We start from the raw sequence: 24,956 nt of genomic DNA on the forward strand, positions 1-24,956 counted from the left end.
AGGAAGCATTCTTTCTTCTCTCCAAGTAGTTTGCCCTTGTCTTTGTTTTCCAGAGGTTTCATTCTATAGAAATGCCCTTCTGCTGACTTGTAAGAGCCGCCTCATGGCATTATTGCAAATGGGCCAAAGGCATACATGTATGTGTGTGTGTGTATTAACTCATTCACGATCTCAGCATCTGCCACTGTGAAACTTATTAAGCACAGACCTTCACCTTCTTTGCTGATGCTGTTGCTTATAGAAACTGCAACTATATTAATTCTGAGGGCATTTCTTGCACTGTGTAAATGAATTATTAGGCTCTTTTACACGTTATGTTAATGAGATAGAACCTCAGCTCATCAATTTGGTGTTTTCTTCTTGGCAATAAGCATGCTGTTACGTTAGGAATTTCTTTATTTGTGGTGAATTAAAGAACAAAACAAAACAGATTACAAAACATCACCAGGGATTGTGAAAGTGGCATTTTGCTGCCCAACTTGTAAAATTTTTGGCTAATGCCTAGAGGAGAAGTAGAGTGTATATTTTTTCCTTAGGACTTTTCTGCTCGTTTTGTCTTTCATCTTGTATGACCACCTCCTTTCAAGGGCAAACAAACTTGGCTGTCTTCCTGGGCTTGCAGCTGCTTTTGTAAGTTTTCTTTGAAAGAGAGGAGAGCAGCTTGAACACTGAATTTGGATGTTGCTGCTCTGCTGGAGAGGGTGGACTTGGGTGGGGGAGCAGAGAAGTAAACTCTGCAGTTCTGGGGCTGTCAGGAGTCAGTGCGGGGCTGCAGTTCGTGGGCAGACAACTCTAGCTCATCTATCAGGTGCAGCCTGGACCAAGGGTGAGTGTGGATGGTAATCAATACCCCATGGATTGCCAATGAGAAACTGGCTGTGTGCTGATGATGTGGAGGTAAAAGGGAGGAAGAGATTCATTCTGGTAGTTGGGGTACTATGAGGGTACTGGGTCCTTCTGCATTGCCATCGTATCTATCTATCTATCTATCTATTTATCTATTTATTTGTTTTAGGTTAAGGCATAACAGTTTTATTTGTTGTATGGCTTCAGCTGCGTAATTGTATTCAAGTGGCAAGCCACTTTCTGTTTACTTTCGGTTCCTTAGGCAGTAGTATCCGATCACAGCAAAATCGTATTCTCAGTGGTATTTGAATCTTTCAAGTATCGTATCTGTGCTGAGATACAGCATAGCAGGATAGCTGCCATCAGCCTCTGGAACAGTATGGATGCTAAGAGGCTGGAAGGACAGGAGAGCAGGGGCCTTGCCAGTACTGGGGAGCCAAAGGTTTGGAAGTATTGGGTACTTATAGGTATGGGCAGGCTAAGCAAAGGTCATTATAAGGCGTAGGAGGTGAATGGGGCTAAGGGGATGGGGAAGGGATCTAAGGGATCTTCATAATAGAGCTGAAATGGGAATCTTGCAGCTGAAGAAGAGAAGAAGAGGTCCTGACTTCTGATGTCTCAGGGGTTGTGTAGAAAGAGAAAGTCTGGAGTCTGGCTGGCCCTACTGCTGATTGAGAATGACCTTGCCCTGCTCCCTAATGCTCAAGGGGAAAAAATGAGAGCTCTGAGGGAGCAGAGCTGTTGCTGTGACCTTCCTAAGTGTCTCATCTCAAGTGTGCCAGTGTCCTACCCACAAGCGGTACTTCCATGTTCTCAATATTCTCCCCCCCCCCCCTTTTTTTTTTTAATTCAGTAAAGGATTGGGAGACAACTTGCTATTTTTCCTTCTACCCTCATAGAAGTCCTTTTTCTATTTCCTTTAGTACTCTTAGTAATAGGATGTGTCACGTTATATTCAGAACTAGGTGGTATAAGATCTCCCGTCTATATGCGGGGATGCTGCTGAAACTAACCTTTTCGTAAGTTATCTTTGTTTTAAGAAGAGGAAGGAGTGAGAGCACTGGATAGAAGCATTCAAGCAATGCAAGACAGATTGCAGCAAGCTCAGGATGTGGAGATCAAACCTCCTGCAAAGCAATGGTTAGGGGAAAAGTTATGTGCAGGGTGGCAGGAGAAGTGTGACATTTCCATAGGAGTGTACCATGTGATGTAATACTATTTACTGCAAACTGGGGAAAGGTAAGTGCACTAGGAGTGTTCTGTGGCTGCAACAATACCTTTTAATGCCTTAAAAAGTAAAAACATTAAAAAGGAGGTGGGAAAAAAGTACATGGGTTTAAAGAGCACATATATAAGAGAGTGATGTAGCACATACTACAAAAGGTTAAACAGATGATGTATTGGGTGGTAACAAGTGATAGAGACATAAAAATATTTATGCTTTACTGTATATCTGTGCATTTGGGCTTTATTGAGACACATTTTGTACTGAAACTTCCCCTGGTATGTGACGCACATGACTTTTTGTTTATCCAGACTTTTAAGTTCAGCTTTGCTTTGAAGAGTTGATCTGGCAAAATAGCATCTTGGTAGACTTACATGGATTTGAATGTCAAACTTACTCTATTTGCAAAGGAGAAATCCAAGATACTTTGACATTCCAAACTGCTGTAGATAACAAATCTTTTTGCCCAAAAGAAATGTCTATATCAACAGATTGACATATCACCAGTGTAATTTTTATTTTATTATATATAATAATATATTACTTATATTTATTTATTTACTTTCTTGCCTGCTTCTAGCTGCAGCACAATGGCTGGGTGTTCATGTAAGAGCAGTGTTTTTTAGGTTTCAGAGTGAACCACAATGGAAAACAATAAGGCAGGTACACTCTTTATGACTTCATCAGATTGAAACAACAGGTGTTTGTTTCAAGAGAGATTACACAGATTCCAAGGCAAAGGGTGGCACACATCAAGCATGTAAAATTAGTTTGCAATTTGTGCCAGCTTACTTAGTGGATAACTTGATTTCAGTTATAGGATATGATTATGCAAACTTTAATTAAAAAAAAAGTTTTATAGGATATAGAAAACACAAGAGAAACTGATGTCAAAGTGATTTGTTCTGGTTCTCTAGTTCTAATGGTAATACAACCAACAAACTAAATAATCTTTTTTATTTTTTTATTTTTATTTTTTTATTGTCAGTGAATATACATCGAATGCAGCTGTCTGGATTAAAAAAAAAAAAAAAAAAAAGAAAAAAAAAGTCCAGATCACTTTTGATTAGAATTGTACTTCAAATTGTTAGAATGTGATGGATGTGTTTGGATGAGGTGGAAGTTTGCAGTTAGGTTTAGATTTCTTTTCTGAGCAATTTATAACCTTAGCATTAGTCAGATACCCAATCTCCAGTCTCTTTCAGGATATATAAATAAATGTAGTGTAATATATGAGCAGTAAAATTTATGACTATGATTGTTCTCACTGGAGTCTTCTGCTTGCATTTCTAAATAGAGTGTACAGAGGAGAATTTCTTAAAACATACAGAGTCTTGGTTCTTTCCACAGACATGTGGTAGCAGTAAGTTAAATTCTGCAGACTTTACACAGTAAAATCTGTTACTTAATATGATGATTAAATGAAGAAAGTAAGAGTTGCAGCTCTAGGATGAAACTAGTTCTCTGTGGGAGAGCTATCCAAAGCTTATCCTCTCCTGTCTCATTATGCTGACCATACTGTACTGCTTTCAAAGCCATAGTTAGTTATTTACTGATTTTCCTTCTTTCTTTTTTCCCCCTTCAAGCTTTCCCAAGAAAAAAAAATAATAATTAAAAAAAAAGAGGCTTGGAAGGAGGAATACATTTGCAGGTTGGGTTCTTCTCCCTTGTTGCACTTCAGAGTGAGGGAGGAAACCTCCTTTCCTGTGGGAATGATCTTGCTAGGAAACAAACAAGCAAACAAACAAAAAAAAACACACACAAAAAACCAATTGGGAAATTCTGTAAATTCTGTATCATAAGCCCTATTTATGGCTATTTGCAGTATCTATGAGGATTCTAGGGTGCTGTCAACCACACTACGTGCAAAATGTGGTGAAGTTAGGGAAATGCAAGAAGATGACAGCTGGGCCCCTGCATCTCATAAAGAACAGGAAAAATGTAGTAAAATTCTTTTTACATCTGCTGGAAGGAGAGCTGAACACAAGCATATTCTTCTGGGATAGAGTGATTTCTTTCTTAATTTTATGGGGCAAGTTTTGCAGCATGTTGATATGTAAAGCCACTGTTTCAGCTATCCTCCCTGTTACTCTTGAGATGGGCAATGGCTAGTTATGTGAGTAGCTTCCTTTCAGACATTAATGCTGATCCAGCTGAAAGTGACCCTGAGGGTCATACTCCAGAGAAAGTTAGCAGGACCCTTGGTAGAGTCATCTGTCTCCAATGCCAATTGTTTAATGGCAAAAATGTGGAAAGAGGTTTTTTTTTTTTTTTTTCTTTTTTTAAATTACGATATTGCTGTATTGCTAAGGTGTGGAAGAAGAAGGTAGAATATTAGGGTGAAGCAGACTTCCTCAGTCATTTAAATCCAAATATTATGGTCTAGGAGCTTTATGCTACATTAGGCTTACTCAGTGTGTTCATGGTTACAGAGCTCATATTGATGCTGTTGATGCTGTTCTTCATTGGCCTGGATTTGAGCTGGGAAAGCTCTGAAAGAATAATGAGGAAAACACAAACTTCTCTTCCAGAAATAGACTGAGGCATCATGCTAGTTTATTTACTGTTTACATTCTCTGGTTCAAGTAATGATATTTTGATTAAGTCTTTTCCAAACATGCTTACATCTGGTTTGGCTTTGTCATCAGTGTGTAAGCTGCATGTTAGTAGGTGGAGTGCATGCAGAGATTCTTGGGAAAGTCGTAATGTAATTATAGGGGAAAAAGTAGTAGTAAAAATTAGTGGTAACATTTGCTTTTTTATTTGGGAAAGGGCTTCCGAAAGGAAAGTGAGTTAACAACAACTATCTATGGACTGAAGAATGTTTTTAGAAAGTCTTTGCTCAATAAGCCTTCCTCAAGAAAGCAAGGATATGAGGGGATAACCTCAGAAAACCAAAGAAGATGTTAGGAAAGGTATAAACGACTTGTGGCTTCTCCTGGCCTCAGGTTCTGCTAGCTCCGTTGCCCGTACTTACACATCCAGTTGTGAGCATAATGGATGCCTCCTCCTGGAAACCTGCAGTATGTCTGGAGCCAGTTTAACAGAAACAGATGGCGGGGAAGTGCTACATTCAGAAGCTGGAAGCACCAATTGCTGGGGAGCAGCCTGATTTATGAGATTGGTTAAGAAGTCAGTGGCTGCCAGGAAGTACATGAGATGGCCACTTGCTCCGACAGCATCTTTCAAGGTAGTGCATCCAGAACCGGTCCAAAAAGTGCTGGTCCTTCTTGCTGACTTTCTCTGGAGATGTGGAAATTGTTACAGTGGAGGTAGTCACTTCTGATCTCCTTGCTACAACTGTGTGGTCATCCTGAAATCTAAAACAGTGCTTGGACAAGTGAAATAGTCTTTCATCCTATGATCCACTTGAACTTCTCTCAGTCTCAGGCGCTACTTCAGAATTGTATTTTCTGTGAAAGAAAGAATATACTGTCCCGATATCTTCATTTTACTCTCTCCTTCTTGTATTGTAACAAAGCAGGGAAAATAGAAATAAAAAATGTCTACCAGTAATCATTTAAAAGGTTTTTTTTTTTTTTTTTCTTTTAATCCTCTGCTATGTGGCTAGTTCCATATCCATATGCAACACAAGTAATGGGATCATCCAAGAACAGTTTTTGAAAATGACCCATATTCTGACAGTTAAGTAGCTCAGCTTCTTCAGTGCTGGGCTGACAATCACAGACTGATAAAATGTTTACACATTTCCTGGAAGAAGGCAAGTCCCACTTTGACCTCTTCTAAAGGAACTGCTTATTGAATAAGGACTGATTCTGTTTGAGTACAATGATCTGCTTCTGTAGGCAGTGTAAATAATAGCAAACTTCTGCTGGTTTTAATTATATCAAGTAGCATTTCATTCAAAAATGATTCCAGCTAATTCAATTCACACATGTAATGCACTGTACTTATAGAATTCCAATTATTTTAATACGTCTCAGTATTTTAATTCCTTTCGAAAAGAACAACGACAAAAAAACAACCCACCCTGTAGAGAATGCCCCAGTCAAAACTTGGGACTAAAATAATTCAACCAGATTCTACCACCCTAGGTGTCACCAGTTGTTCTGCAACAAGTCTCAGGCTCTCTGTGCAGTAATCATGTGTGTGAAGGGTATTGCAAAATAGGCAATCGGAAACAGTTTCACTCTTGCTAGTGCTGAATCAAACAGAATGTTTTAATATAGAGGCAAAAATGTTATTAAAGTAGAGGCAGGTTTAATATCCTTAATTTGAATAATTATATGGATTTTGTGTTTATAAAAGCATTTCTAGGAAATAGTGACTTTATGGCATGATTGTTACTCAGATCAAGCCTATTGTTAGGATTAAAATGGATGTAAATGTGTTCTTTTTGTTCAGATTTTTTAGCATTCAAGGAGAAAATTTTTTGCATAATGAAGAGCAATTTTAACTATTGTCTTATCACCATTGTCTTGTTCTTTAGCCAGTTTCTGATGTCATGGCTTTCAACTTTTGATGGCATATAACATGGATCCCTAGCTTGAGAATTACTTTTAACATTTTGATTTGAAGACGTTTTTTAGTTAGATAAACACTTAACTGGACCTAGTTAAGAATATATAATTTTCATAGCTATTGAAGCTGGAAACCAATTTATCTACTTCTCATAAAAACCGATTAGTAGAGAATACAGATCTTGAGGGGCTTTTTTCTTAAATTGAAACTTAGTTTAACCAGCAGGTTTCAGGTCTGAGTTTGAGTATGGTTGTTGGAGCATACAGAGACCACAAAAATAATTCAAATATATTTTATTTTTCAGTAGAACTTTTTCTTTTTTCTCCCAAGTGTGGAAAAATAGAGGTAACAGTAAGATGTCTGAAACAGAAGTTGTCATATCCCATAGAAAGATTCTATTTCATGTTACTTCAACCATTATTTTTATTCTGCATACAGCAAGGAGATGTCATACCTTACCAAAGCTTTTTGCTAGCTGCGTTGCAAAAGCTATGTAGAGCAGTCCATTTTCTATATGATAATGTAGCTGTACAACAAAATTACTTAACCTTGGTACTCTAAACAAAAGGAATCTACCATAACTGTCAGGTTATATTTTAAGTGAGCTGGTTAACTCAAACCCAGCATAACTCTAGCAAGTGAAGATGGCAGTATCTGAAGATATTCAGTAGTGCATTACAGGAAAAGGATTTTATTTATAGTATCAACATGTTGACTTTTCAAAAGTTTTAGAAAATCATTCAGTAAAATCCAGACTTCCTAATAACACTCCTGTTGAAAGTGAATGGAAGCTTTGCCAATGCAGTGCTTGAGGTCCTCTCCAAGAATCTTATTTATCTGAATAATATGGATATTTCCTTAATGAAAATTGAAGCTATCCATTCAAAAGTTACTATTCAATAGAAGAGCCTTTTTTTGTTGCATGAATAATCGTGCTTTCTTAGTTTTAGCCCAAGCTTTTCAAAGTGAAATCAATTTCTTACCCCAACTATTCATCACACAAAAATATATAAATCCTGTCTTTTATGAAGCTGTCATGGTTCTTGAGAAATACTAGCCCCTAGGATCCATTTCTCTGTTTAATACATTCTTGATGTTCATATCATCTTTTTTAAAAAAATTTTTTTTTGCTTGTTTGATGATTTTTTCTTCCCCTGTTCATTTAATGAAATTCAGTATAATGTCCCTATTCTGTTCCTTTTAAAAAGAACTTAATAGAAGCCACTAAAACACAGAGATTTAGTATTTTTATTTTTAAAGGGAGAATAACCTCATCATGCTGTTTACATTCTTGATTTCCCACTTTTTATGCTTTTTCTTTTCTTACTTCTTCTCTGAAAGATGTAGAATAGCCAGATAAACTGAAATAACCAAAGTTATGTAAGACATGATTCTCAGCAAATATTTAGCTCCCTAGGTACGCAGATAGATACACATTGGGATTTTAAAAATGCCTAGAGGACTTTGCTTTCACTTTTTGTGATTTTGTTATTTAATTAGGCTTCATCCAGCAGTCTTCATGTTCTGAAATGTCTGAAGTTATGCTGTTTGGGGTGCTGATGATTTCATGTTTAACATTTCCCTTCTTTTTCTATTTAAATCCACCTCTTTTTCTGACTCATTCTCTATGTGTATGCTTGTATCCAGGCTTACCATGACTAGTCTAAGTGCAGTTGGTGCTAACTACACAGGAGTAAGTAGGGTAGCGAAGTTGTGTTTTCAAGGGCATACATGGAGAAACAACTTTGTAGGCAGTTCCTCAAGATGGATAAACATTAATTTAGTTCAGAATATGAGAATCGATCACTCTGGTGATTTAGAGCTTAAGGACTGTTTTTGTGTGTGTGTGTGTGTTTTATTGTACCAAGCTTTTATTTATTTATTTATTTATTTAAGTTGGATGGTTCATACCAACTGAAGGTGGGATTCATGTCATCTACCTCTAGTCATCTTACAGTACCCATTTTCAGCTAATTGTCTAGACACCCTCTATTGTCAATGAAGAAACAGAGGCTCTTCAAGAGGGTGATTCATCTCATCCTAAAACAGGTGTCTAAACTGCGATGTATTGAAAGCAGCCGTCTTTCTCCACCAAATAGCAGGAGAGCATTGACAAGTGGTTAGACAAAATGCAGCTAAAGTTAGGTGGTTCTCCTCTGAGCTATTGATACATCTCTTACTGTATCTGTTGCTTCACTGGTCTGGAAAATGAGTAACATTTTTTAAAATATTTTGCCAAATGGGGCAAACATGCTAAATAGATGTTAGTATTAAATCCTTTAGGCTTGGAAGATCATAGCGCAGAAGGTAATGTAAACAGTTCCCTTGCAACCAAGCATAGATAGTCTGTGCTTTGTTTTGTGAGATGGCAGCTTGAAGAACAGAATTTGATGTGTTATGCATCTTACATATTGCAGGATGGGATCAGCCTAGACATCAGCATCCACCTGCAGTAAAAATTCTTCCTGCTTTCTCCTCTGTGCAAACAATGTCACAGTGACACTTCACAGCTATCCTGTCATTTTCTTGTTTGTTTTCTGGAAAGTAAATATTCTAGCTGAAGAACAAATTAAACCCACAATGGGTGCATAACATATCTCAAAAACACTTGAACGGAAAGCATTTCAAAGTGGCAGAAATATGGGATACGTTTAATGCCATCTGAATGGTTTTCTCAAGAACTTTTAGAATAAATATATAATAGAATTTCACTGAAGATAGAAACTTTTCTCAACAGAGTAATCAGTAGCAGTTTTAAAGCAGAAAAATTGTGCAGTAATTTTTATTTCCATGTATTATTTGTGAAATGAAGAGAACGTACCATTTAACATTGGATTTAACACAATTTTTTATATTTCAAGGCATTATTTACAACAGAAATAAATCAACCAGTGGCAATTATTAAAGTTTCACTTGCTTCTCCAGCACTAAGGTTCTGCTGAATATTTTTCATAATTGGCTAGTCATGTTTTCCAGATGATTATGAACTCTCCTTGAGAAAATGTTGAACAAAACACCCATTGCTATGATGTCACTTCTGTGAAAGTTCACATAACATTCTAAGGGAACAAATGTTTATTAAGCCTGTGGTGATTCTGGACTAAGGCAGGAGAAAATAACACTGTGAAAACTCCATTAACGTCTGCCTATCTCTAAACTAGTTTTCCTGTATGTTGGTAACAACGTAATTGTTACCTGCAAAAAATGCCAGTTTTGTCAGCAGGCAAATTTACTTTGCACCTATAATAGATTTTGATGCCTGAACCACTGGTTTGTTTTGTCTCTTCCCTTATTACTTAAGTTCAAGGAAAGGAATACACAAAGAAAAATGTTTCTGCCAGTTTGTTAAGTGAATTTCTTTTCTTCCTATTTAAAATGTGCTTATGCTCATGATTCTTACATTTTACTGATACGGCCTTAAAGTAAGAATAGTAAACTCTTAAAATCCCATGCTCAGTATGTATAGAAATCTGTGCTGCAAGACTACTTCTAGTTTTAGGCACATTATGGTGGAAAGAGACCAGTCAGTTAACTCGTCTGATCATACACAAAATACAGCCATAGTATCTCATCTAGTTGTTCTTTTAGCTGGGCAAAACAAGGCACTGTAGATGTTTCAAAACCAGCAGATTCTTCTATGTTATTTAAATTAGGACCTTCTTTTACCATTCTAATTTTTGTTGGTCTTAATTAAGATAATTGCTTTCCTCTTACCAAACTGCAACTATAAAGACATCCACATCATGGTTATCTTTTTCAGCCTTTTAATAACAATAATTAAAAAAAAAAACTTGCAATTAATTAGTTTTCCATTTATTATTGTGTGTAGGTGTTTTTTGTTTTTGTTTTTGTTTTTTTTTCCTTTACAAAGAAATTTGTCAAGCAGATTTCTGGAGTTCTTAATGGAGGTGAAACAATAGCCTATGCATGACATTGTACATGCATAGTGAAATGACAAACATAAATTACATATATGCACACAAAGAAAACAAGGCACTGTTAAGACTGTACAAGGAATAAATGACTGAAACATTATCGATACATTAGAAACTGAGCTCTTAATGAAAACTGTATCAGTAGTCATTTTAACACCCTAAAGCTGTGCATTGTTTTGGGGTTCTTTGCTTAAAAGCCCGTCTGTGTCCCTCTTTCCATATGTATTGGACCCCACATTCGTAGGTGAATAAATTGCTCCGATGTTGCTGCTGGAACGAACTAAAAAGTCAGCCAAGCGTTGTGTCACACATGTAGCAGTGTTGCATTTCCGTTTCTCCAGATGGTGACTACTAATGTAAAAGAAAAAGAGCCAAAATGAAGTCAAATGATGAGCAATCAGGTGTGCCACCTCTAAAAGGCATTTGAGCTGTGCTAATGTGGGAGTTCTTTTAATATGTGCACAAATACGGGTACATTACAATCTTCCTACCACCTACTTTGTGCCTGAAAAAAAAATTTTGCAGTGTGTGCTATTACCAGTTTTAATGATGGGTTTTATTTAAATGCAAAGACCTTAACAGTCATATGTCACTTTTATTGATATTCAGAAAAGCAGTTTATGACATCTAGAAAACCTGTAATGATAGTATAGTTAAGACAGTAAGTTAAAACAGTGACTAAATGTTTAGCTTTAAGCTGAACTTCTAAGTCTATTTAGAGCTCTTGCTGATATCATGAGGATTACCAACATAATGACAACTACTAACATTTGTTTAGTTCTCTTATTCCCACCAAATCATATCCTGCTCTCACTGAACAGTAACCTTCCAGTCCACACTAAATGGTCTGAGCCAAAAGACTCTCCCAACTGTGTCATGATCATGAGAGGTGGCAGGTGTTCCCAACTGCTTCAATACCACTTGAGATTTAGCTCTGTCTGAATAGAGATTTCTTCAGTAATAATTGTTGGAACACAAGCAGCTTGAATTTGCTGTAAAAGTCTGTAAGAGTGTCCATGGATGAGCCTCTATCTAAAAAGAACATTTCATGGTCTGAGCCAACAGACCTTTTACAAACTCTATGTAGGACATAAGCAGCATGAGATTTTTCTTTTAATCACAGTAAAATGTTTATCTTGAAAGAGAAACATTTTACTGTATATCTTGATATCTTGAAAGTCTTTTAAACTTTTTAATTAGACTACTGTACTTTTTCTTCAGACAAATACTTGATTGTATTAAGCTGAGATTATTGTAGCTGAGATTGTATTATAAACTGAGATTGCTTACAGAATTATTGTTAATTTTCTTGGGTTTCTTCATGTTGATGTGGCATGTAGTAGACAACACTTTTCAGTAGAAATTCACTGTCACCAATTTCAAACTCAGAGCAATTACTAATATATTTACCTATAGATGGACTAAATCTGTTATCTAAAATTTTATCTAGACTTTTAGAGTTAGTTGTATTATCTAAGAATGCAAATGGGATAGCAGTTGTGGGAGAAATGTCTGTACTATACTGGTTCTTGATCAGCAAATAGACAAATAGACAGCAATTTCTAAGCATTCAATATTTTAAATATGTAACTGTATTTAAAGTAAATGGTTGCATAGGATTTGATATAGATTCTCTTAGATTTTCCCTGTTTTTTTCTATATATGTAAAAAGAGTTTAATCAAGCCCTTAATATATGAGGGTCAAACAGCAACTGCTTCTCATAGAAATCCTGAACTGTTTGTGGAGGCAGAGTTCTCCTTTTCTTTAATGATACAAAATCAGGCCCCGACACTCCAAGTTTAAAACTCCAGTCCTTGCAGGAAGTTATGAGTTTACTAACTGATGTCAAGCCTGACTGAATCCATCATGTCTACTAGCTCTCTGATCTGTAGCCTTTATTTGAATATGTGCTTCAATGAGATAGCGCACCCAGTAACAGATTGTAAGCCATGGCCCTAGAAAAGCAGATAGGGCATAATGCACTCATAACGATGAAGCCTTGTGTATGATTATTACAATTATTATTTTATTTTTAAAAAAGCAAAAGCTGTAAAAATGAAGGGACTTAGTCTCTGTTATTAAATTATTTTGGAAGGTAACCAAATTGTTATATAATATATATGTATATATTTAAATTCGGTGAGAGAGGAACCAGTAACTAGACAGACACATGTATTAACTGAATCTACCTATAATAGAACTGTTATCGAATAAAGTCACTCAAAACCCCAAAGAACAGATAGGGTAGTTCAGTGATGTTTATCATTTAGGAGATTTGCAAATACTTTTTGAAATGCTATTTTATTCATCAAAAAGTTACCTGAAACTGGCTTTATGGCTCTATGAACATGAATGCATTTCAGACTAGTTAAGTTATGTCAAAAACAATTTCTTCTTTTCATTCTTCCCATTATTAAATTGATGTTTAACACTAATGAAATATTATTTACATTTTGAAAGAATTTTATTCTAGGAGAGCATTCATGTTATTATGCAGGATATATTTCTTCCCTCCCCCCATCTCAGGCTTGGAAATGTGACATTTAAATAAAAAAGCCACCTCAAAATAGACCTTATTTCTCAAGGAAATATAGTATTTGTAGGCTTTTTTTAATTCATGAAAAAGTTATAATTGTGAACTGATAAATGATCTGCAAATTTTGTCTCTGGATTTCACTTTCTATACTTTGATCTTACAGAATGGCTCTGTTTACAAGAAGAAGGTTATTCAAAGCTGTTTGAGAATTGACAACATGCAGGAAGTCTCAAGTAACGAAATATCACTGGCTTAAAATTTACTTCACAATTGAATCCTAAGTGATATGACAAGAACAAACAAGGGAAATCAATACCTTTTTGTCTTTGCTGCTGGTTGTTCTGGCATTTCCTCACTAAGTCCTGAGAGTGTATTCTGTGACATTATGGGCAATATCCATCCTTGCCTCTTGGAAGTCCCATCAGATAGATCATCAGCCGCAGATAATAATCTTTAAACAATAAAATACACTTGAGGATTTGAAAAGCTCTACTTTTGCTCATGTTATTTGGGACATGAAAGTAAAAGCAATTCATGCAACAATCTGAATATTTCCCTTATATAGAAATAAATATGATTATTTGTTACTCACTTCTCAATAGGTGTAGCTTCCAAACAGCTCAGTGTGACAGAAAGTACAATGAAGAAAACCGACAGCTTTCGGTTGCACATCTTTGCTTCCAAACTTTCTGAAAAGAATAGTGATTCAAAACTGAAAGCAATCCCAAATACTCTTTGGTGTATCCTATTACCGGTGCCCGTTCTGTCCTAAATCAACAGCAGCCAGTCTTTTTCACAGGCTAGAGTAAAAAATGATCCCCACAAGTTTGGTGACATGCAGTTTTAGACAGATAGCTCTCACCAGTAAATGTTCATTTTCCATCTAGTAGTGTGAATCCTTTCCCATATCTTTGGTTTGCATTTCCTGACATGTCCTAATCTCAAATTTTGGTCCCAAGTGCAATTTACCTCAGAGTTATTTTAGCCTTTTCCTGAAAAATGCTGTTGATTAATAATGAGAAACATTGTGCTTTCCTGAAAGCACATCTGTTGCATTACATTTTAAATAAGAAAAAAGACAAATTGTTTACCTTGTAGTGGTCAGGCAGCTAACTGAAGATGCACACCTGTGTTAGCAGGAAGGGTGCATGAAACAATTCCACGCTTGCATCTAGCTCTGGAGTATCCCTTTTTCCCCTTCCTTGCTGACAAGTAATACGGCTCTTATATACCCTTCACACCTTTCTCAGCTCTGACATCAGGCAGCAGAGACTGTCATTAATTCCCATCCCTATAGATAGAAGGTGCCCCAGAGAGGAGCAGAGGCAGATCGGTCATTATTCCATTAGCACACCAGTAAATATTAACCTAGTATATGCAGGATGCCCTCATGAAGGTTCTGTAATAACATACTGCACATCAGAACTGTAGCCTCAGCTTTACAGTTCTGATAAGATGCTGAGGTAATATTCTCTGTGGGTGTTTTCAAGGGCTAAATAAGGTAACAAAAGTTATAAAAAAAAAGCGGGATTAAATGAAACAACAGATCACCAGTAACTGAAACATAAGAAAACAGACGTATTAGAAAAGCTAGAATAGTTAAAGTTGGAGGGGTTTATTGTAGAAGGATATGATGATCAAAACACGAAAACATGTTTGAAGGGCTAAAAGCTGTGTGAGGTATAAGAAAAGAGAGAAAATGATTTAAATTGGCAGATAGGGTGATCATTCAGGGTAACAATGTAGAAATCAATTCATTTTTCAGTAAAATATAAATAAGAATGAGAATTCTGTCATTATTAATGTAAAATCTTTTGTTTTACTAACACTGGTAGATTCTTTATTTCATGCATGCAAATTGTTTCAATTAATATTCTTAAGAAGGTAAAGACTAGTATTAAAAAGCTAGGGAATGCCAAAATAAATGCTGCCTGTGCAAATTTATTTATAGTGTGCATAGAATATGGTTCATAGAAAAGATATACAGCTTTTAAGAGACTAATATTTTTTTTAAATATATAACAAAATATATTGCCTGATTGCAGATTGCCAATGATACAGATTGGAACCCTTTTTCCTGATTTCAGTGGGAATTAAGCAAATTGCCTTTTTTTTTTTTTTTTCCTGTCACAGTAGTTGTCTTTAGTTATACCTTCAGGTGCCTGAGTGCCCTTGGGAAACTGGTGTTTCAGTTATTTATGGATGTTAAGATGTTGACAAAAGATCACAGACAAAGTTTTCTGCGATAAGAATCACACAGATCTTTGATATTCCCACGGAACATGAATTCATTTATAACTGCTTCAGTGTCAAGGATGTTGCCTTTACTGGAAGCCTCCTTCATTGTCCATTTAGTCTATAAAACCAGATTTTGTACTGAAATAGAGAAAGATCCAGTGTTGAATCTCTTCAGGCATCTGTGCTACTTAGATTGAATGCAGAAGGCATATTTAGCTGGTATAGTATCCTCTTAAACTGATACAACAGCTAGTCTGTCAATAAGACTTTGGTGAGTGACAAAATGTTTTTATAAAAAAATGGGATGCTGCTCCTGAATATTTTGCTGTCTGTTTTTAATGATGCAATCATATACTATTTTTTTTTCCTTAGGTTTCTTTTATCTTGCTCTGGACGGACAGTTCCTGTGTGCAAGAAGTAAGAATAGTTTTGATATGTCTTCACCATGGCAATATGTTCTGTGCAACATCTGAAACAGATTTATCTCTCCATAAAGTTTCCTGTTGATGTTTTCACTATAGCATTTGACTGGAATGAAATAACATTCTAGTGTCATTTTCACTGTAGCATTTTGTAGCACTGCAGCAATTTCACTCCCTTGAAATGAAGGCATAATTAGACCCATTTTACAGAGATAGAATTGTGCCAAAATAATTATGCTAATAATCTGTCTGGTTATCAACACCAGCCAATATTCATAGTTTGAATATTGAACTTGAGTACCTTGGTGCACTTCTTCCACAGTGGGAAGAAATGTGGGTCCCACTGGCTCTCAGCAGTGGCAGGCATGCTCAGCTTCTGAGAAAAGGCAGCCTCAGGTCATTTCAACTCCTTAAAAGCAGTAGATAGATTAGATGCAGTTTGGCTGAGCTGTTGAAAGATTGGACTGAATATTCAGAATCAGTTATCAGCATCTAAGTGATGTATCAAGCTTGAATCAATCTATAGGTTGACACAAGAGAAGTGAAACGAGCTTTTCAAATCAATATTGGTCCCAGATCCCAATTCCAGCTGTCCTGCAAGATGTCTTAGGAAACCCCTAATGCTTTAAGGGACATAGAGATTCTTGAGTGTATTCTAGAAATGAAACTGGACTCATGGTATCCCAGGAGCATTACATTCTCTCCTGGACCACATAGAATCTTGGCAGAATCAGCAAGAAGTCTATCCAGCTATTGTTCATATATGTTAATAAAATGAAGAATTACTGCTTCTGTTGCAGATTCTTTGATGCAGAAGTAGTGTGTTTTTTTTTTTTTTTTTTTTTTTCCACACAAACAAGAAAGGAATATGAAATCCTGGAATCTCTGTGACACCAGACCTGAAATTTCAAGAACCTGGCACTAAGTACTGACTGTGCAGTTAGTACCAATCTGTGAAGTGGTTAGTACTATTTTTATCACTGATAAAGTACCTTAACGTTGATCTCAAAAACACCCTTAATTACTCAGCATAAAAAATGTTATCATGTTAAAGATGAAATCAAGTATTCTCAGTAAAGAACCACAGGAAAACTCTGTCCTTGGTAGTTGCATGATAACTGTACTTATTTATGCTGGCATTTAAGTCCGTATAAAAAGAATTATATAACATGTTGTGCATATATGGGGGTAAGGTGACACCAGAGCTGAGGTTTACAAAGAAAGCAGAGGATATGGAATGCCAATGCCCCAGTCCCTTCTGGAAACTGCCTATGTAAACATGCAAGAGGATGAACTTTGCAATGTAACATACTGACAGCAGAGGAACACGGAGTCAGTCTCGTCTCAAGTGTCTGCTGCTCTTACTGGGGAGTTGAATTTATCTAACTGTGAGATGTATAGAGAGAGCATTCTAGTGCATGTTCCTAACGTAGGGGACTAGAACAGCTCAGATGATTTGTGCCTGCTTCTCCTTGTTGGCTATAAAAACAGCCTTGAGTGACTGGCTCCATTATAGTTGTTTACACTACAGATGTCTAAATGTATGTGAAATGAATTACATCATGGTTGCTTTAACTTCTCTTATGTTCTCAGTTCCCTGACATTTAAGGTTGTCTCCCTCTCTCATATTTACCTTTTATTCTTAGGCTATTCTTGACACCTCCTGGTTGCCTGCTGCCCCCTTTTAATGGCTGCTTTTTAATTTCTTCATTCCATATTTGCTTACTAACATTAATGACACACATACAGACTTTTGGTAATGGATGTCTCTTTTCCACTTGTGAGAGTCACAAAAAGCCGTATTACTTGTTGCACGTACTTTACCAGATAATGTTCTGCTGTGTAAGGTAGCTGTCTCCAGTAAATTACACTGTTGCTCAGTTACCAGGAGCTAGAAGTGTGAACAACTCATGGTTTAGTTTGCCTGTTGTATTAAAACAGAAAAGAAAAAACTTTAAGCATTAATCTGAAATGAGCATATTTCAATTTTTAGAATAAACCAGAAACCACAATAGTAACAGCATTAATATGCATCAGTGTAAATACTACCAGAAATGAAACAGAATGGTGCAAGTGTCACTGCTCGTAGTTTTCTGAGTTGAGCAAAACGTTTCATGTAATCTGACATATATTTTTTTTTAATTTTTATAACATATTTAGCCTTTTATTTTTTATAAATAAGTCTGAATTAAGCATCAAAACAAAAGTAAACTATAAAAAGTGTTTCACCAATAATGTCAGCATGTTTGAAAAAGTTTAAGTGCCTTGTGTTCAAGTGGCCAATCCTAAAATTAGAGAAGTAAGTCAGGTGTATAGACACAGTTGCCTGTTGTATTTCATATCCCCTAGGATATCCACGAATGACCTGCATGAACCTGGCTAGCTGGGCACTGTTTTAGCAACTGCTGACTAGGTGGTGACTATCAGAGGGTGTCTAAAATTGCACCAGACTCCCATGATTAGGAACCTGGATAGTTCCCTGATTTTTTGCATTTGAATGCCAAAGTCTGAAAATTTTGGCTATAATGCTGTCTTCCCAGTATTTCTTGCTTGTTACTGTATTGATGAATACTAGACAGTTTGTATTTTCCAGTGAGTTGAATTGTAATTTGCTACTCTTACCACTTAAGATGTGTGCATCTGTTTTCATTAAATATTGTTTTATCAAATATGCTTTTGCTAGCATGCTAGCGTACCTTTCTTTGTTACTCCTACTTGGCATGGGCCATTTCAGCACTGATAGAAACTCAGTCAGCTCTTCTTGTTGATCCCCAAACTTAGGTTAACTCTGTTGAAAAAAATGTGGAAGCAGCAGCAGAAGAGCTAATGGAGACAAAGGTAATAATTTCTCCCACAGTGGAAAAAAACAGGTGATTCAGAAATGAAGGGTGGCCATCCATGGAACTGACTAGTAAATGGAATGAAGTAATTTGGATAGTTCACAGAAACTTAAAGCCATCCTTTATGACGTATCATGCTACTCAGCTCACATCGTTGACAGAACAATGATGTAGCCTCAAAAGGCTATTGCTAATGATTGATCTGAGAATGGGCTCAGGAGGGTTTGTGCTGAGTCAATTCCTGTGGCTGGGAATCTCCCATGCAAGGGAAATATAAACCATGTTTGGATCAGAAAAGTCAGAAATGACAGCACAGTAATCGATAAGTTTTACTTCCTAATGCTGTTCCTACTTACAGTTTATAGAGTATCAGTTGCATGGCTCGCTCCTACTGGCTTGGATACAATTCACCTTTTCATACAACAAATGTTTTAAATTCTTGATATTTTTAGTCTGTCCTGAAATCAGTTTCCAGAAATATAAGCAAAAGCAGAACTCTCCTTTGGTTATCAATGTCACTTACAAGGGCTCTAGATGCTGCTAATGTTAACTCAGTAATGCGAAATATTACTGCTCTTCTTCCATCCTGGTAACCTGAGGCATCCATTGCTTTCTGCTATGATGATTATCCAAAGTAGCACTCTATGAGGAGTCATCTACAGAAAGGTATTCAGCTTTCAGATATATTGCTGTAATGTCATATATACACCACCACAATAGTACATACAGTCCTATTAATAGGTGGACTCAAATGAATACTTCAAAACAGAACAAATTATTTTGCTAAAAGGAAGGCTGTGACACTTACTTGGAATATCTCCCTGCAGAGTCACCGCACTGTAAATTCACATATTGGCTCACTGCTTAGGTCTCCTTACAGACAAGTCCAGAGTGACTACAGAGCTACTTGATGCGCAGAACGACGACTCCCTGCATGCTGTTGTAAGGGAAAAAAAGATTAAGGAATTAGGTCTGTGTAGAAATGCTCTTTCTGATTTACTAAGTGTTACTGTGAGAACTCTTAATACCTCTTCCATGCGCCAACATCTTTTAAAGAACACAGACATCTGTTTGTAGAAGATACAGTGAGACCAGGAACCACCCTCTATGCTCCCTGTAGTTATCTGAGAAGAGGTGAATAGCTAAAAAGTAGAGAGCAAATGGAACAATTTAAGAGAAACTGCTGGTTTCCAAAATAAATCTATACAAAGTCACATCAGCCCTCCTTACCTGATCCAATGCATAAGTTTAAACTTAGTTTTCTTTTAAACTTTCTGACTTTCAACGATAAGACTTTTTTTTTTTTCTTTTTTTTTTTTTTTTTCCCCTCTTTCTGCAAGCTGCAGCAAGAGAATGACAATCTGGCTTTGTCTTGAAACACTCCGAGTCTTTCAGATGATGCTGTCTTGACAGCTCTGCTATTAATAGTGGCATTTTCTCTCCTGTTTAAAAAGGAGAATTGTGCTGAACTGGGAATCAGTCATGTTAGTAATAATTTTTCACCAGGGGCAAATGCAGGGTACTAACTTGTGTAGGAGAATTTACATTGACAATACCATGAAAGATAAATTAACTTGTTTATGATATGTCGGCACACTTAGGTGCAAAATAAGGTAGCCCTCCTTCAAAGAGAAATGCAGTGGGGCTGCGTTTAATATATGTTTGCATTATTGTATGTGTGAACAGAAGATCTGACCTTTTCATTCTACTTGGAGACGAGAAAAGATTTTGATATGTACAAGGAACATGAATCAGTACATGAAATTGTCTCTCTACTGAAAGAAGTCATTAAAAAGTCTCATTAGAAATTCAGTATATATACCTGGAAGAATTTAGTGCATTTTTGCTCTGTTACGGTCATTTTACATGTTTATTTTTTACAGCAAATATTGCTGTTTCCATCTGATTAGCCACCACTTCACTTTTGCCTGAGATCTTCCCTGACAGGAAAAGACATGAATGGTATGGAAAAGTCAATATTTAAACGTGAAATCTCACAAATACTTTAGGTACTATAAGTGGCATGGCTATTTCTAAAGGTGATGTTTTCTGGAATAAACTGTTGTTGAACCAAATGCCCAGTGCAGAATTGAAGGCACTGCACTACTGCAAGACAAAAAAAAAAAAAAAAAAAAGAGGTTCTGGAGTTTTTATGGCATTAACATATTAAAATAATTTATTATGTCATTAACAAATTAAAATAATTTCATTTTAACACATATTTTGCCAACGAACGCAGCAGTTTTTTAATGGAACAAGACTGAGAATTTATCTTTTCACAGGATTTGATTCAGAACCCTGTGCAGAGCAGCAAAGCAGATATTTCAGGACAAGCATCTTAAAATCCATGGCTGTTGAGTACTTACTAAGTGTTTATTTAGAATGGGTGGCATAAGCTCTATTTTTGGGTTCTGAGCCTTTTTGATTGTGTAAACTATTGTCTAGTTTGGTGGAATTCATTTTTTTCCTCCTTGATTTACACATTTCCAGATAGAAACTCTAGATAGAACTCCAGATAGAACTCTGGCTGTGACTATGATTCTAGTGACTGTGGGCCTGCTTTTGTTACCCTTTGGAGAATCCCTATACCACTTCCTGATGCAGTGCCCCAGGCTGAAAATGACTAGTTTCATTTTTCAAAAATTATTGCATTGCCACATTGTTCATGCTTATTGGTGTTGTGTGAAAAAATAGGAACTTTGGCAGTGTTACGTATGATTTTACATCACTATAACATAACAGTTCATATAATTTCATGTCAATGAACGGTTAACACATTCCTAAAATATTTTATAAGCAGTTGTCATAACCTTCACTATCTTCTCCATGGTGTTATGTGTGATTACAGCCCACTGCTCCAGGTCATATATTGTCCTGCTGGCTTATATACTACTCATAACAGCCTGCAGCATTTGATTAAACATCTTTTGAAAGAATCATAAAAATCATCACCGTGGAGGTAAAGTATTTTTTATGATAGAGTCTAAAGTGTACATTGTTATCTGAAGTCAGTTCTTTGATTTCCCTTGTCAAAAGAGGATGTATATTTCATGCAACTTCTTTCTGAGCAAGAAAGGGAGATCCTCCAAAAACTGCCCATGTTTTAAAAAATGAGATGTTTGTAGCTGGAAAGCCATGCTCACAGGTAGATGCATAGCTATATGCCCAGTTCCCAAAAGTTCACCCAGGTCCCTAGAGCTTCCCCTCTTAGATGAGGATGTTTCTCACCTTTTAGGACTGAGCTCTCTTAGAAGAGGTCCCTGTTCAAAGTGCACTTAGGTTAGGCATATCATCTTTAAACATTTTCTAGTAACTTGTATCTAACCATCTGTGTGACGCTATCTCACAAAGTGTATTATCACACACCAAGAAACTTGGGGACTTGATGGATAGCGAAAGTGAAATGCTATCAGCTTACATAAACCACTGATTGATGAATCACAGTTAATGTCATTTTTTTTAAAGGAAAAGACTCCAGAGAGTCTTTGAAGCCTTTGAACTGACAGTCAACCTACAGTACCTTTGTTCCTTTAACTTCTCTTAAAGTGTGTTCATGAGAAAATATGCCTCGTTAGTGAAAAGCTGATTACCTGAACACACAACAAATCCCTTTGTATTATAAAAAGGAGGTACTGCCCAATAGTATATCATTAGGTATTAAACTTTTTTTCATAGGTAATTGATTCACATCTGGCTGGCGGAGGGTCACTAGTGGGGTCCCTCAAGGCTCCCTTTTAGGGCCAGTCCTCTTCAATGTTTTTATAAGTGATTTGGATGTAGGACTAGAAGGTATTTTGAGCAAATTTGCCGACGACACCAAGCTTGGAGGAGTTGTGGACTCAGCTGAGGGTGGAAAGGCCTTGCAGAGAGACCTGGACAGATTGGAGAGCTGGGCGATCACCAACCACATGAGATTTAACAAAAGCAAGTGCCGGGTCCTGCACCTGGGACGGGGCAACCCTGGCTATATGTACAGACTGGGCAACGAGATGCTGGAGAGCAGCCCCGCAGAGAGGGATCTGGGGGCTGTGGTTGACAGCAAGTTGAATATGAGCCAGCAGTGTGCCCTGGCAGCCAGGAGGGCCAGCTGTACCCTGGGATACATCAAGCACAGCATTGCTAGTCGGTCGAGGGAAGTGATTGTCCCGCTCTACTCTGCGCTGGTGCGGCCTCACCTCGAGTACTGTGTGCAGTTCTGGGCACCACAGTACAAGAAGGACATTAAACTGTTGGAGAGTGTCCAGAGGAGGGCGACGAAGATGGTGAAGTGCCTAGAGGGGAAGACATATGAGGAGCGGCTGAGGTCACTGGGCCTGTTCAGCCTGGAGAAGAGGAGGCTGAGGGGGGAACTCGTTGCAGTCTACAACTTCCTCACGAGGGGGAGTGGAGAGGCAGGTGACCTATTCTCCGTAATCACCAATAATAGGACCCGCGGGAACGGTGTTAAGCTGAGGCAGGGGAAGTTTAGGCTGGACATCAGCAAGAGGTTCTTCACCGAGAGGGTGGTCACACACTGGAACAGGCTCCCCAGTGAAGTAGTCACTGCACCAAGCCTGTCTGAATTTAAGAAGCAATTGGACTGTGCACTTAGTCACATGGTCTAAACTTTTGGGTAGACCTGTGCGGTGCCAGGAGTTGGACTTGATGATCCTTATGGGTCCCTTCCAACTCAGGATATTCTATGGTTCTATGATTCTGAAAAACTGTTTTGACAATTGGAGCATTTGTATTTTCTATCATTTAAAAATAGAAGTTTGTGTAACAGAATGTCTTTAGCCTTGTGGCAAATTTTGTGGAGAATGAAGAATTGTATGTGTTTATAAAGTTTGACACAAGGCTGAAAGACAAGAACCTGTTTTGCTAAAACAAAACCAGAAAAACTCATTCATACACATGGAAATCAATGTGTTGATTCTTTCTATTGAAAGAAACAGTGTTATGACAGTCTTACTAGTTTAAATATACTTAGTTATGAAAATGAACTATCATTTATGTTTTGCACATAGATAATATCTCCACATATCTATCAATGCATGCTATAAATGACAATTTGTTGTATTACAGGGGAAAAACTGAAATAGTTAGTTTAACTATGATGCACAGAGTCAATGGCAGAGTCAAAGGTGGAAGATAGATCTGAATCTTCATTTAGTTTGTAGCTGACAAATGCATTCTGATGAGGTGAGACGAAAGAAAGTGGTACTGCATGTTCAAACTAAATCTGAATTCAGGGTCAAAATGGGCAGAAGGTCTCGTGCCTTTCTGTGCTTCTGCATATACAGGGGTAAACAACACCCCACTTTCTTTGTTAAATGGAGATGGGTGCTTTCCTAGCTTGAGTAAATCAAGCTCTCTTACTCTCTTTACTCTCTTGATTTACTCTCTTTCTTGATTAAGCTCTCTGTAAGTCAGGAGACTTAAAGGTCCAATGAGACTTTGTGGCTATCCAAAATATATCTCAGGCTAGTATAACAACTACCAGAATAAATACATTGTTGATTAAAGAAAGCTCAGTTAAATTATTATATCTTTCTTTATTTTGCATCCTTCCTGTCTGTCTTCTGAGAGGGTAGGTTCCCAAATTATCTTGAGAGGAGTGTTCATTTAATTAATTAATTAATTTATTTATTTATTTATTTTTTCTCTGTGCAGCTATTGTGAGCTATATGAACAGCTGAAAGCAAATGCAATGTGGTGAAACAATCTGTTTTGTGAGGTTTCCAGACTCAGCTTTGCTGGCCTGTTAAAAGGTTTAACTTGGCAGTGTGTATCCAGACCAGAGCACAACCCTCAGAATAAAATTCTGTGTTGTTCTTGTTAGAAGTTGTCTCTGTTAGCCTCCATTTGACTGGGAAAATCATGTCTATGCAGCTACAACAGTGATGAATGGCCACTGTTCTCGTCAGTATGAGCGAGGGCTAACGTTTTAAGCTCCCTTATGTCTACTGATAAGCCTGCAGTAGGGAAGCAGATCTCAGGAGATACCACTGATAAAAGCATTGCTTGGACTGTGGTCCAGCTTGGAGGCAGTGGGGGAAATGGCAGGGAATCTAATCTGTATCACAACATCCTTATCTGGTTTACCATGCTATGTCCTACAGGATGCGCAACACAGAATTGCTATAGTGCTAAGCTCTGTGGAGACATAGCTCGTGTTTCTAGCTTTTCCCAAGTTATCTTCCATTTGTGGTTGGATACTACTGCACTGCTGGAAAAGAGCTATTTTGTTTTCAGTGTTTCCAAAACAATCTGCCATATTTAGAGTGAGGCCAAAAGTCACTCCTGTATCTTGGGTAGGTAATTCATCATTATTTGTAACATTTAGGCTAAGAGAAATAGTTGTTGTTGCTTTTTAATTGAAAATTTACATCGGCTTTGCATTTTGAATTTCCTGTGAGGTTGCACAAGCAATTGTAAGGGGGTCCTGACCT

At 37.1% G+C, this 24,956-nt stretch overlaps 2 protein-coding genes across 13 annotated transcripts in view; one reads left to right on the forward strand and one right to left on the reverse strand.

Moving 5' to 3' along the window:
- Nucleotides 1–231: 231 nt before the first annotated feature.
- The window catches only part of LOC310892651 (solute carrier organic anion transporter family member 1A2-like), a 53,078-nt gene continuing 28,353 nt past the window's right edge, over nucleotides 232–24,956 (forward strand). For 2 of the 6 annotated variants that reach the window (XR_014578290.1, XM_083820730.1), the window contains exons 1-2: nucleotides 232–826; nucleotides 15,636–15,680. Coding sequence is in view for 4 of the 6 variants with exons in the window: in XM_083820730.1 (XP_083676856.1) it covers nucleotides 679–826; nucleotides 15,636–15,680 (193 nt within the window). In the remaining 2 variants the exon portion in view is untranslated. Of the gene's footprint in view, nucleotides 827–15,635; nucleotides 15,681–18,466; nucleotides 18,524–24,956 lie in introns of those variants that run through there. The other 4 variants (XM_083820723.1, XM_083820725.1, XM_083820728.1 and 1 more) reach the window with 3 other exon arrangements.
- Nucleotides 6,193–20,432, reverse strand: IAPP (islet amyloid polypeptide). Of its 7 annotated transcripts, XM_083820740.1 has the most exons (9): nucleotides 19,554–20,429; nucleotides 19,334–19,462; nucleotides 19,049–19,181; nucleotides 18,382–18,473; nucleotides 17,505–17,609; nucleotides 14,117–14,316; nucleotides 13,618–13,714; nucleotides 13,342–13,476; nucleotides 6,193–10,839 (listed from the first exon to the last, which is right to left on the reverse strand). In XM_083820740.1, the coding sequence occupies exons 7-9, from the start codon at nucleotides 13,695–13,697 to the stop codon at nucleotides 10,647–10,649; spliced, it is 408 nt and encodes a 135-aa protein (XP_083676866.1). In that variant the 5' UTR covers nucleotides 13,698–13,714; nucleotides 14,117–14,316; nucleotides 17,505–17,609; nucleotides 18,382–18,473; nucleotides 19,049–19,181; nucleotides 19,334–19,462; nucleotides 19,554–20,429; the 3' UTR covers nucleotides 6,193–10,646. The 7 variants fall into 7 exon arrangements, with proteins under 7 accessions (XP_083676866.1, XP_083676869.1, XP_083676865.1 ...); XM_083820743.1 differs by lacking the exons at nucleotides 14,117–14,316; nucleotides 19,049–19,181 and adding an exon at nucleotides 15,987–16,094 and having other exon boundaries at nucleotides 19,554–20,431; XM_083820739.1 differs by lacking the exon at nucleotides 19,049–19,181.

The sequence above is a fragment of the Anser anser genome (genome assembly GCF_964211835.1).
Source record: "Anser anser genome assembly, chromosome: 1".
Taxonomy (NCBI): domain Eukaryota; kingdom Metazoa; phylum Chordata; class Aves; order Anseriformes; family Anatidae; genus Anser; species Anser anser.

Coding starts and splice junctions, on each gene's coding strand:
- IAPP (XM_083820745.1), bottom strand. CDS start 13,697: ATGTGCAACCGAAAGCTGTCGGTTTTCTTCATTGTACTTTCTGTCACA. Junction 13,477..13,617: donor GAAGCTACACCTATTGAGAA/GTGAGTAACAAA, acceptor TATTGTTTAAAG/ATTATTATCTGCGGCTGATG. Junction 10,840..13,341: donor CCAGCAGCAAAGACAAAAAG/GTATTGATTTCC, acceptor CTTTTACATTAG/TAGTCACCATCTGGAGAAAC.